Below are 12,777 nucleotides of genomic sequence, written 5' to 3' on the forward strand. Positions count from 1 at the left end.
CTTCTAGGCCACAAAACTCATCCTTAGGAATGATATCACTTGTACTTTATGACTAAGTGACTTCTGTGTTATCTTAGGGCCAGGCCAATCCTGATATCCACCAGCATCATGTTTACCTCAATCATTCTCCCTAGATCTAAATCTTAGGTACTATCTATCTCTGAGTCAACAGTACCCATCTTGTACCCAAAGTACCTGTACCTTATAAAGAATCACGATGTACACATATCTTAAAATTGTTGTGCACCGGGGACTGAGTTCACTGTTTTCAGAAAACATTTTTCCCAAAATTGTGCTGTGCTTAAATATGGCTAAAGTAAGAGACTGGTGTTCGAATCTCGAAGCCTTGGCCTCGCACTTGTTACATAAAACCTGCTAAACTGAGTTTCATTCTTCCTTCAACTGTATCATTTCCCTGCTGGCTGTAAAGCCTGGAGGAGCCTTCCATAGTCCTGTGTTTCCTTAAACGTTCTGACCCTTCCACATTCATATTCTTAATCACTTTTTAATGATGAACCATGGGTTTTCAGTTTGCATCAAGCCCTGCTGACCATGGTAAGTGACAGTAGGATCCATTGCTTACATACCAGGACGTAGTGAGCAAGTTGTTTAACTTCTCTAGCTCTCACTCTTGCCACAGATAAATGAGGCTAATCCCCACCCTATGTGGTTATTACGAGTTTGAATGAGAGCATGTCTGTAGACCATGCTACCCTACATCAGTAACTGTCAGGTACAATGGTTGCTATTTGGGTGGCCATGGATTAAACATCCAAAATATTTAATAAATCCAAGCAGCTACTTCAATACCTTTGCTGGTCCAGCCCTTTGTTGATGCTACTAGGCAAGAAACAGTCACCAGCTACCTCTGGACACTTGACCAGGAGGTATATGATCCTGAAAATGTCACAAAGACTAGAATCTAATTTCATTTCATAGTCATTGGTAGTAATGTGAATTCAAGCAGGAGCTGGAACCTGGAGGCAGGAGCTGATGCAGAGGCTATGGAGGGGTGCTGCTTAGTGACTTGCTCTGCCTGCTGTCTTATAGAACCCATGAGCACCAGCCCAGAGATAGCACCACCCACAATGAGCTGGGCCCTCCCACTTGATCACTAATTGAGAAAATGCCTCACATCTGAATCGCATGGCTGTATTTCCTCAACTGAGGCTCCTTTCTCTGTGATGACTCTAGCTTGTATCAAGTTGACACACAAAACCAGCCCATTCAGGCTGTTAAACTGTGTTGTATAAGGGAGGGTGAAGTGGAAAAATACTCCACTGTGCAGACATTTTTTTCTTTTGAATATTTTCAACCTATAATTTGTTTCAGTCTATGATACCAGAGCACAGATATAGAAGGCCAATGGTCTAAGCACAATCTCTACATATCAGCACACAAAAGGCTTTTTTTAAAGCAGATTGATACTGAGTAGTAGTACTGTTTTTCAGAAAAGGCCTTACATAACACACATAACTTCATGCTATGTGTGACAGTCTTTCTGGAAAATGATTTGGCAAGCCCTTAAAAGCTCCACACCCTTTGACAGAACAATCCCTGTGGACCTCTTCCAAGGAAACAGCCAACTTCCTGCATAAAGGTTTTCACTGTGGTGTTAAGAGGGTCACAGGAAGCATCTTAATCCCTTCACGTGTGATGGTGGTATGGATACTGAGCCCGTGAGGGGCATCTATGATGGGCATGGCAAAGAGCTCTGAAGTTCTGACATTGCTCATAGTGAAGGGAAATATGAATGATAATCAACTTGTAAACTATCTGACCTCAAGCTAGCAGAACAGGCTGTGAGCTGCACAGTTAATGTGATAGCACCTCACGTGATAACTGCTCCACTTCCCTGACTCCTAGATAGAGGGTGATTTCTCAGTAACAGCTAAAAAATGAGCAAGCCCTGAGACTACTTGTAAGCCTTGTCATAAGCCTTGCTATAAACTTACCATAAGCACTTGACTTCTTTAAATGTAGCAATTTGGTTCTCATCTCAATACTTCTTATACTGCATCAAGCTAGTTTTCTTTTTAACTTCTCTAACCATGCCCTCTGGAATTAAATTTCCCTTAGTTAAATAGTATTCAACTTACAATTCATTATGTCTTAGGTAAGAGAAAGAGAGGAAAAAGTAACATTTTTTAAGTTGCATAGAACAGGGACCCAGCCTGCTATGGGCTTTGGGTGATGGATTATATTTTTGTTTTTGTCTGTGTGGTTGTTTTGTAGTAGTTGCCTGTTGGTAGACACCATCTTCATAGTTTGGAATAAATTGGTTGAACACACTGGCCAGCCTCTTTCATCAGAGGGAACAGCTTCTCAAATAGCCAAGGCAAGATACATGAAACCAGGGGCTCATCCAACAGGACCCTCTCCCTAAGACTTGAATGAAGATCGTGTAGCCTAAAGACGGCAGCTGCGGTGGCCAGAAGAGTCAGGCAATGGTCATGGGGTCAAAGGATACTTATGGACCCACTGTGAACTCTCTTCCCTCTGTGCACATTGCTTTGAAATGTCTAGATTATAGAAAATCCAACCCTAAAAATCTCACTGACTCTGGAAAAATAGAAAGTTTAATATGTTTCTTACTATTTTTGCCAGTAGTTCCAAGGGCTCTCAGGACATGAGCAGGGTCCAGTTACCACTCACCCTTTCCTTACTCTTAGAGTGTTAGCTCAACTCTAGACAGAGAAACCTACTGAGAAAAGACAATGGGGGCAATAGCTCGGCTCTTCCTTCTCCAGGCTTACCATCAGTAAGAAAGTGAGGAAGCCATGCCCTCCAACCTTCAAGCAAAATCCCAAGAAGTTCTTGTCCGGTCATTTGAACTGATAACTTTAGCCACAGACCGAATTTCTATGTGTAAATAATGTCATTCTTCTCCAGGGCCCATGGGTCATGAGTAGTGACGCGGGAGACGTGAGTAGAAAAGGAAGATTGGATATACTGCTGTTAGGAGTAAGATGAATTTTTTTTTGGTTCTTTTTTTCGGAGCTGGGGGTAAGATGAATTTAAAATAAACCTATGTGTAGGTGACTGGAAAACCAAGTAAGGATCAATAAATACCATTAGTGTTTTACCGAAAATCATAGCAATGCTTCAGCGTACAACATAATTTTTCTTTCAGTGTATCAGACAAAGCCCTATTTAGCAATTTCATACCACAAGGAAATGATTTCTTTCTATTATATGTAGTATCCCCTAATAGCTCATGGATCCAATGCTGGCACTGGAGATTTTTCCAAAGTACATCTTTTGAAATGGCCAAGACTTTCTCAACTTTAATTAGTTTACAAGTCCTCTTAAAATGCACGATGCCTTTCTTCATCCTAATAATCAGACTGTCAAATACATTCTAACCTGACATTATTTCTATCTGAGGGATGACAGCGATGTTCCTGGGCTGGCTGAGGTTCACAGTGTCACAGAGGTATAGGCCACATGCTTTCTCTGTTGGGTGTGGTGAGTCTATGGATTCCAATAGCCTCACCCGATCTGGAGCTCACAAAGGCTTCTGAGTGCAAAACTACATGCTTAATGGACACTTGGAAGTCTGACAACAGCTGGTGTTAATGAGTTTAAGGATTGCAAATGTAAAATAGATTGACATCTAATTAGATTTAAAACGTTGGTGGTTAATTTTAAGTGGGTTATGAACACCTAGAAAACTGATAAAGCATTATTATTGGATGTGTTTGTAGAAATGTTTCTAGATGTTTCTACAGGACATTGTCATGTGAGTTAATGGACTAAATGTGGAAAATTCAACATCAATGTAGGCAGGATCATCTGGCTGAGGGCTTGGATAGAGCAAAAAATGAGAAGACATAGAAAAGAATGCTCTCTCTTTCCCTCCCTCTCTCCCTCCCTCCCTCCCTCCCTCCCACCTACATAGGCATATACAGGTAAGGTACATTCTTTTTTCCTACCCTTGAGCACGAGAACTCCAGCCTCTCTGGCCCATAGTCATCAAGAATTATATCACCAGTCTTGTAGGTTTTCAGCTTTTTGGAGTCCATCTAAGAATTATCAGCATCCTGGATCTAAAACCTTCCAACTTGGACTAAACTATCCAAAGGTATCCCCTGAGCTTCCAAGCAAGTAGCCTCACAAGCAACTTGGCCCATGACTGGGAAGCCAATTCTTCGGCCCTATGACTATATGCATATAGTTTTTCTGCTTCTCTGAAGACCTCAACAGATGCAATTCTCAGTACAAAGACAGTTCTCTTTCGTGCTGTTTGCTTATGTCACATAGAATTTTCTCGATTTCACTAATGTAGAAGACCATAGATCTCATGAGTAGATATTAAAACAAAGTGTATACCTCTAAAAACATGTACCCATAAGAAGTTGACTGTCCACACTATAAACCAAAGTTAAGGCTTCTCAAATGGAATGACTGTGCCTCACAGAGAATCAGAGCAGAACGTTCCTCCCAGGATGGTTAAAGCCACCCCCTGTGAGGGAGATTTCCAGCCAAACAAACAATGATGAAAGGGACTACTATGACAGATGAAATACATCAAAAGTGACTCAGGTTTAACAAAGAGCAAAGTGTGGCCATGAGATGGGCCATGAACAGAATATAAGTCATGAACTCTTGTCTCATGTGTAGAATGGGTGGTGCTCACAACCTGATGCAAAAGGAAGTTGAGATGCTGCACGAGCTTCCTGTCTGAACTACATGGAGTAGCTAAGAGATCGCGGTTATTATTTAAAGCTGACAAGTCACATGATAGAAGCCACGCTGACCATTTTAAGGCAAACATTGAAAAGGTGATGTCAGCTAAAATTGTGTGGAGAAAGACAGGGAAAGGAGATTCATCATTCGTATTCAGGATCTATGCACACTGCTAATGGCTAGAGTAGTGAGGATGTAAGATGCTATTATAATTATAAAGTCACCCCAAAGACAAAAAATTACAAAACCTGAGTATCAGAAAACATACAAAAATTAAAAACATGAAATAAGGCAGACACTTTTGTGGGAAAACAGCAATGACAATTGATCTGAGGCTCAGCCACAAAGAGCATGTCGAGAGTCAGCTTCAAGAGAACAGCAGGGTTCTATGTAATTAGACTATCCTAGGAAGATAGGGACACAGGAAGTGGAACTCTCTTCAAGTGAAATGGAAAGGAAGAACAAGACCAGTGTTTCCACCTGCACAATGGAAAGTCAAGAAACAATCCCTAAAACAGAAAATTCTAGAAGTGGCCATACTTGTTTGATACTTAAAGGCACAGAGGTAGATATTAAAAACACCAGACAAAAGGGATGAAAACTATTTTCTCAGGAACAATTAAAAAAAAAAACTGGTGAAGGGCAAATTGTCATTTCCCCCCCGTACACAACTTGGCAGAACATCTTTGTATGACTATGTATAATTCTACCAAGAAGTACAATCTTTAAAATGGAATCAGAGTGCAGAAAACCCACCCAAGTTCAACTGACCAATCCCTGCATTCTACTCCTGCCTTGACCTTGGGTTCCTTCACTGAATGTTCTCTAGCTTTCCATTCTGAAATCTTCTCCAGGCTTTGCTCCTTACTGAGAGCGGTGCAGCCACAACAGCTGCGTTCACCTGACTGAGTAGGGATAACCCGGTCCCTACTCTGTCTACCCATTCCTCAGGAGGGCCCCCAAGAAAGGGATATTAGTAAACCAGTGAGTACCTATGGTCGTGATGACCGTCCCAGCAAAGAAGAAGGCACTTCCGAGGTCCCAGTGACTGCTGCTGTTGGAGGAGTTTCCTACCGGGCTGACCCCTGCATTATCAGCATCAAGTGCGTGCTGCAAAGAGAGGGAAAAAAAATCACAAGAATGGGTTGGGATATTTTTAATCTTCCAATAAATTATTATTATACTGCTCAAGAACCTGCAACAATCTAGATGTCACCAGTAAAGCAGAAGGTACACGCTTACCCTCACACATAGCTACTCTGTTTTTATTACATTGCTGAAATTTTATTGGGGGACAAGGGTGTGCAGGCACCACAGTGCACATGTGGAAGGCAGAGAACAACTTGAGGGATCAGTTCTCTCCCCTTCCAGCATGCAGGTTCTGGCGAGGGAATTCAGACCATCCAGATTGGCAGGAAGCCCCTTTTACCCAAGTACCACCCCACAAGTCCTGATCTCTTCATTTTTTTTTAAAATCAGCCTGACTGGCTCCTCCCTCAGGGACCACTGGGATCCCATCCTGTACTCTTCTCAGTACAGCTACTATAATGTTCCCAGTGGTGACCCATCCCATCTTTCAGTTTTTGAAAGGTCTCTACTGCATGCAGTACTTTCTCAATCGTTTGTGCCTTTGACCACACCCTCTCTCAAAACTACTCCCATTCTTCAGGTCTGCTCCAGGCACCTCTTTTCCCAAAAGCCTCAATTTATACATTGCAGTTCCACAATTGGCCCCTCTACAGCTTATACTGTAGAACTAGAGTTTTAAAAAGGTTACTCATTGTCAGACTCCGGATGTGCAGGGCCGGACGTGCCTGAGGGAGAACCAGAGATAGGACTTGCCGGACCAGCTACCAGCCCCAAGGACATTGACCATCTGTAGCCACTCCCTCCCCTTCCTTCACCCCCGGGGTGAGATGAACCACCCTACTTGCACTGCAGAGCTGCTAGAGAGCACGTACTCCTTGCTGATGTAATTTCGCGCCGAAAGTAACTGTGCACCATTTGAATTGACCAATCATGTATAACCGCGCGCGAATGCCCCTAACCTCCCCTATGTAAACCCCCGAGTTTGGAGGCTCGGGGTCGATTCCTCTGTCTCCTGTGTGGGATACGTATCGACCCGGGATCCCGCTAATAGGGATCTCGTTAATAAAAGCTACCTCTTGCTGTTACATCAAGACCGGCTACTCGTGATTCCTGGGGGCACCCCACCCCGCTATTGGAGCGAGAGATGCGGCTCCCCGTTTAGGGGTACGCTCTTTCAATACTAGTGTGCCACTTCCACCTAACCCTAGCTTCCGCATGAGCAAAGGAAGATAAACCCCATCAGGGACCTTTCCTGAGCCGGCCTTGCCACTCTACTTCAGGTAGGATGCAGGAGTTGCTACTGGGAATCTCAGGCACATGCAGCCCACAACTGGGAGCTGCAATAATAAGATCTGGGGGCTTCGTGGAGGAGATGACCCAGGCACGAGCTACTTAGAAAGACTGAGACCCCATATCCTGGGCCAAGTTGGAACTACCCAATGTAGAGAGGGCAAGGCAGGAATGATGAAATATGTTTCTACTTCTCAATATTCCCCTTTAAGCTTGGCTCAAACAGGCACATAGTGGTTGTCACAAACTGAAGGACAACAGGAAAGTACTCATTCTCTTCAAAACAGATGCCTAATGAGATCACCCAAGCATCCTAGGGCAGGGATAAATAACCTGATCTATAAGATGCCACACCGTGAAGATTTTATTTAGCCTCTTAGGTTACGTAGAGTTTCTGTTACCTATTCTTTTTTTTTTCCTTTCTGTTCTATTAGAAATAACTGCTTCAATATGCAAAAAATATCTTTTCTATTTCCGAGGTGACACAAAAACAAGCTACAGAATAGATTTTGCATGAAAATAAGACTGGCTAGGGGACAGGACAATGACATTTTCTATTTAAATCTTTAGTCTTGCCTCTAGGAGTATGGCGTGTTATGATCGAGCTACCTATGGTTTCTAACATAAACTCTCACACCCCTGAATTTAACATCAGCTGCCTGGGATGAGCGGGTATTTTTGCTGCTGGTTGAATCAGCGTTGAGTAACAGGATTACTCACTAACCCAGAGCTACATATATGTGTGGAGGGTAAATGTCAACAATGGCTGTCTTCCTCTTATCTTGTCTTGCCAGCATATTTTGTGAGACAAGCTCTCTCAGGAAATCTGGAGCTCACCAACTGTATCGACTGGCTGGCTAGCAGATTCAGATCCCCCTGTCTCCCCTTCCCCAACACCGTGCCTGCCATCCCAACTACATTTTGTGTGGATGCTGTGGCCCTCACACTTGCACAGCAAGCACTTTGCCAGCTCAGACCTCCACTCTGCTTTTGAGGGAGGCAGGTGGGGAGTCCTTTCCGATGCTAAAACCTCGCTTTCATTGTGCTGTGTGAGAGCCATCCAACCATGTCACAAGGTCTCAACCTAGGTTTATATCCTCATTTTCCACCCAACTCTGATGGATCCACTCACCAGGACAGTTCTAGGCCTCAGTCACTCGGGTATCAAATCACACCACCAATACCTAATAATTTATATCCTCCATAAAACTTGAAAGGGAGAGTTTAGGTTCAGTCAACTCTCACAGTGCTGAGGATTTCACACAAACATCATAAATAAACCCGGCGCCTCACAAAGAAAACAGATTTACAAGAAAGACAAACGGGAATGATTATTGCGACGCCAAAAAGATCTGAAGTAAGATGCCTTTTCAAGTTTCATTTTTTCTTGAATAATGCAAGTAATAAATATTTAATGTTTTTGCATGTAACCCTCAAAGGAAGCGTTTATCAACTGAAAGGGAAGGAAACTAACACTCATCCAGCACCTGCATGGAGCCAGGTACTTTAGAAATGTCACTACAGCTTAGCCTTTCTCCAAATCCCAAGAAGACAGTGTCATCTCCACTTGAGCAATGCTGTGATAGGCATGGGAAAGTTGAATAACACATGTGAAGCCACAAAGCTAGAAAGTAGAGACGCAAACCCTATCTAGCCCAAAGTGGATACTTTTGCTCAATTCTCTTTGCACAATACCCAGAATGCACTACACTTTCATCCTTGTATCCATGTGAAAATGAAGTAGCCCCTTGTCCTAGGATATAGGCAGGACCAACCGCACAGGGACCATTTCTAACTAGACTGCTCCCTTGAACATGTATGCATGTAGAGACTCCAAACTTCATTTGGCTGTTGAAAATTGTGATAGTTTAATTATTCTGCATCAAAACAAAATTGGGATCTGGGGAGATGGCTCAGTCAATAAAACTTCTACCTCAAAGGCACAAAGACTTCACTTTGATTCCCAAAACCCACATCAAAATGTCAGGCATGTGGTTCACGTTTGTGACCCCAGACCTGGGAAGGTAAGAGGCAGGAAGCTCCTGGGGCTCTCATGGCTGCCAGTCTACCCCAACTGATGAACAGTAGACCAATGACAGAGTCTGTCTCAAAGGAAGCAAGTGAAGCTCCTGAAGACAGAATCCTAGGTTGTCTTCTGGTCTGCACATGTACTCCAGAACACACAAGCACGCAGAGAGAGAGAGAGAGAGAGAGAGAGAGAGAGAGAGAGAATACATTTAAAATATATTAAAATGGGCGAAAATATTTATTTCATTCTATGGAAGAGAGTAAAAAAGAGAACAAAAATCCCAGTCTTTAATCCTAGCATTTGGGAGGCAGAGGCAGGTGGATCTCTGTGAGTTTGAGGGCCATCCTGGTCTACAAAGCAAGTTCTAGGACAGCCAGTCTGCATAGAAAAACCTGTCTCAAAAAAAGCAAAACAAAAACAATAAATAAATATATAAAATTAAAACACCCAGTAAACCTGGTTATAAGTGCTATCATTTACATTTTGAGGATCAATTCTTGTAATTTTACCTGATAAAAAGGTGTTTTTTGAGGTACCAAGTAATGCACTTAGTATATATTAGACATTGTATATTGTTCAAATAGAGTAAACAAATAGCATTTACTTATAGTGAAACTACTTAAAGTATATCTACTTTTAAAAATTATATACAATAGAAACATTCTTTTAACTAAATAGCAGTAATTCTAAATGAGTCTGTAGTCTTAGCATTAATTAATATTTAAAATTAACTTATTAGTTTTTAAAGTATTGATCAGTGTTTTTAATGGCTTGAGCTCAAAACATTTTATAATTAAGTGAATTTTCTTTGATGCTTCTAGTATCTTTGTATTCGTGGCACAAATGTCAAGCAAAGCTGGATGTGGAAATAGGCACCTTTAATCCAAGAATTTGGGAAACTGAGGCAGGAAGACCAGGAGTTCAAGGCTACATATGGAGGACATTCTAGGACACCTTGGGTTTCATGAATTTTCTCAAGACACAAAAAGGAGCTGAAGCCAATAAAAGAGTGGACAAGCAACCAGAATATCATGAGCATTTGAGCATATGGGTACTGTAATGATTTAAAAGATGTTGGCTGGAGAGATGGCTCAGTGGTTAAGAGCACCGACTGCTCTTCCAGAGGTCCTGAGTTCAATTCCCAGCAACCACATGGTGGCTCACAACCATCTGTAATGGAATCTGATGCCCTCTTCTGGTGTGCCTGAAGACAACATACTCACATAAAATAAATAAATTTTTTTAAAAAAAGAAAGAAAATATGGTATTTGAAGTTGGGGAGATGGCTCCTAGGTAAAGCACTTACCTAGCTATTCATGGCTCTAGCTAGATTCAATCTCCAGCATTTCAAAAAAAATTAAAGTTGTTATATGGTGAAAATTCAACTGACATTTACATCAATTTGAGACACCATCACTGACTCAGTGAGCATCATCTGTTCACCTACGAAGGCAACCACTCAAGTTCACAGAGCTCTTATGAGCAGACAGGTGACAAGTGATGGATAGACAATAGAGGATTGGTAAGTAAGGTATTGATAGATGAGAGATAGGCATGCCATAGGTGATGGGTAGAGGATAGTATATTATTGATAGATGCTTCATAAAAAATAGATACATAGATAAGTGATAGAGATAGATAGATGATTGATAGATGATAGATAGATACATAAATACATAGATACATAGATACATAGATACTATATATACGAAGACATTACTTTCTAATTCCATCCTTTGTCAAGTTTCCTCTTTGACCGTTGAGTTAGAATTTTTCCAAGCCAGCTGCCTAGTAAATGACTCAATGACTTTACAGGGACTGCTTGAATGAGTGCTTAATTGAATAAACAAGCTAAGGCAATAGACATAAGCACACGATCTTTTCAGAGGTGGGAAAGAAAAGCATTTCTACTTCTTATTATATGAGATAATCATAAAAATAACAACCACCATTCCACAAATACACGTGTGGTCAGGTAAAATGATCTTTCAAAAAGAGGGGAAAACAAAGATAAGAGGGTAACTGACTTGGAGGAAGGCAGCATCTAAAAGCGTCTGTGCCTTGCTTTCCCTCCACCCCTATACCAGACAGCATGCATTCAGGCCTCTCTGAAAGTCTAAGAGAGAAGCTGTAGCCTCACTGAATACACCTACTGTGAGGGGTACATAAACAGGGGAGGGAGAGTTGACTCTTCCCTTCAGGACGCTCAGCCGCGCTCCTCTGTTAGGATGCTGGGCTGTGTAAATCACACTTCCATACAGCACAAGATGTCATCATGAGTGTTAATGCTGTACAGGGATAAGCGATGGCCCACGGGGGACCAATAACTGTCGGGGGCTTTTCTCCTATGATCTGTGTACTTGGTGAGATCATCTGTTTCTCTCTGTCCTCGTGAGGCATCATGAAGAGAAACAACCAGAGACACACAATCATCTGCTTGTCTCAGATTAGCTGAGGAAACCAACAGATTCGTGCCACACACATGCACACCGATAGCTAGGGTTTATTGTCCAAACAAGGATATTTCCAGAATGAAGACCGGTCTGTTAAAAATTAAGTAGGAGACACAGCTCAAGTATAACCCAGGTCATAGACGTTTCGCTAATAGCTTGTATAACGTAGAACAAAAAGAAAGGGCCACATCTGAGGGTACACTCATAGCTCTGGGTCCCCAAGGTTCTTCATTCAACAGGGCACCATCAGCAAAGCACTGGATATTTCGTCAGGGATGAGGGGTGAGAGTATGGAGCTTCGTATTAAAGCTCGTACTCAAAGTGAGAGTGTGTTCAGCTATGAACGGACAGAATGTAAGCTGTGAGCACCGTGAGAAAGGCTCCACAATGCACAAGCATTTCAGCCTCCAAACACCCTCAGTGATGCAAAACCCCACAGCAGGGTGGTAACTCACCCACACTCTTTTAGGACCAAGGACAGAGGAGCCTCAGGTGAGGAGCAGAAAGACGATATTAATTTGTGTGCAGCAATCTTTCCTCCTTTCTCCTGCTTCAAAAGTACTTAGCACATAAATATTTCACTGGCTCAGCAGGGAGCATGCTGGGCTGGGGCTTGGGGAGCTGAACTTGGCTGCTTCAGATATCAAACAACAGTGAGAAGGGAGGAAGTCTAGAGCCTCGGTGCAGACAGGTAGAGAGTATTGTGGATATCATTCTTGCAAATACAAACAAAGCTGCAAATATTGGGACTGCGCAAGTCACCCAGATCTCTGAACCTGTTTTCTCAGCTACAAAATGAGGAAAAGCTATCTCTCTTGCAAAGTTGTTATAAAGGCTTTTTTAAAAGCGTATGCAACAGTTCAGCTAGTGAATTCTCATTCTATATTAATAATAATTGAAATCCCTTTTGAGTTCCTATAAGTGCACTTATTAACCCAGCCCTCACAATGACTGACAGCCCTCACTACTGCCCCCATGGGACGTCCCAGCCAATGATGCTATTAGGTCCTCAACAGGAAGATCGGTGATCCAAACTCTGGAAAGATAGGTCTGTCCATCCTGAATTTTAGATTTGTTTGTTGTTTGTCTTGGAGTTTGGCTTTGGTTTTCACCATCTCAGATACTCACCTGTCCTACCAAGACTGAAACATCTCAACTGCTTTGTGAGAGGATTAGAAAAGTGGAAAGGAAGCTTTGATCTCCTTCCACCCAGACAGAGGGGTCAGT

The 12,777-nt window shown here is 42.3% G+C and overlaps 1 protein-coding gene across 5 annotated transcripts in view; it reads right to left on the reverse strand.

Moving 5' to 3' along the window:
- Positions 1-12,777, reverse strand: part of Kcnk10 (potassium two pore domain channel subfamily K member 10) — a 136,043-nt gene that overhangs the window by 51,328 nt on the left and 71,938 nt on the right. For all 5 annotated transcript variants that reach the window (XM_017594351.3, XM_008764847.4, NM_023096.3 and 2 more), the window contains exon 3: positions 5,682-5,799. In XM_017594351.3, coding sequence (XP_017449840.1) covers positions 5,682-5,799 — 118 coding nt within the window. The remainder of the gene's footprint in view (positions 1-5,681; positions 5,800-12,777) is intronic.

This window comes from Rattus norvegicus, chromosome 6, assembly GCF_036323735.1.
Source record: "Rattus norvegicus strain BN/NHsdMcwi chromosome 6, GRCr8, whole genome shotgun sequence".
In the NCBI taxonomy this organism is placed as follows: domain Eukaryota; kingdom Metazoa; phylum Chordata; class Mammalia; order Rodentia; family Muridae; genus Rattus; species Rattus norvegicus.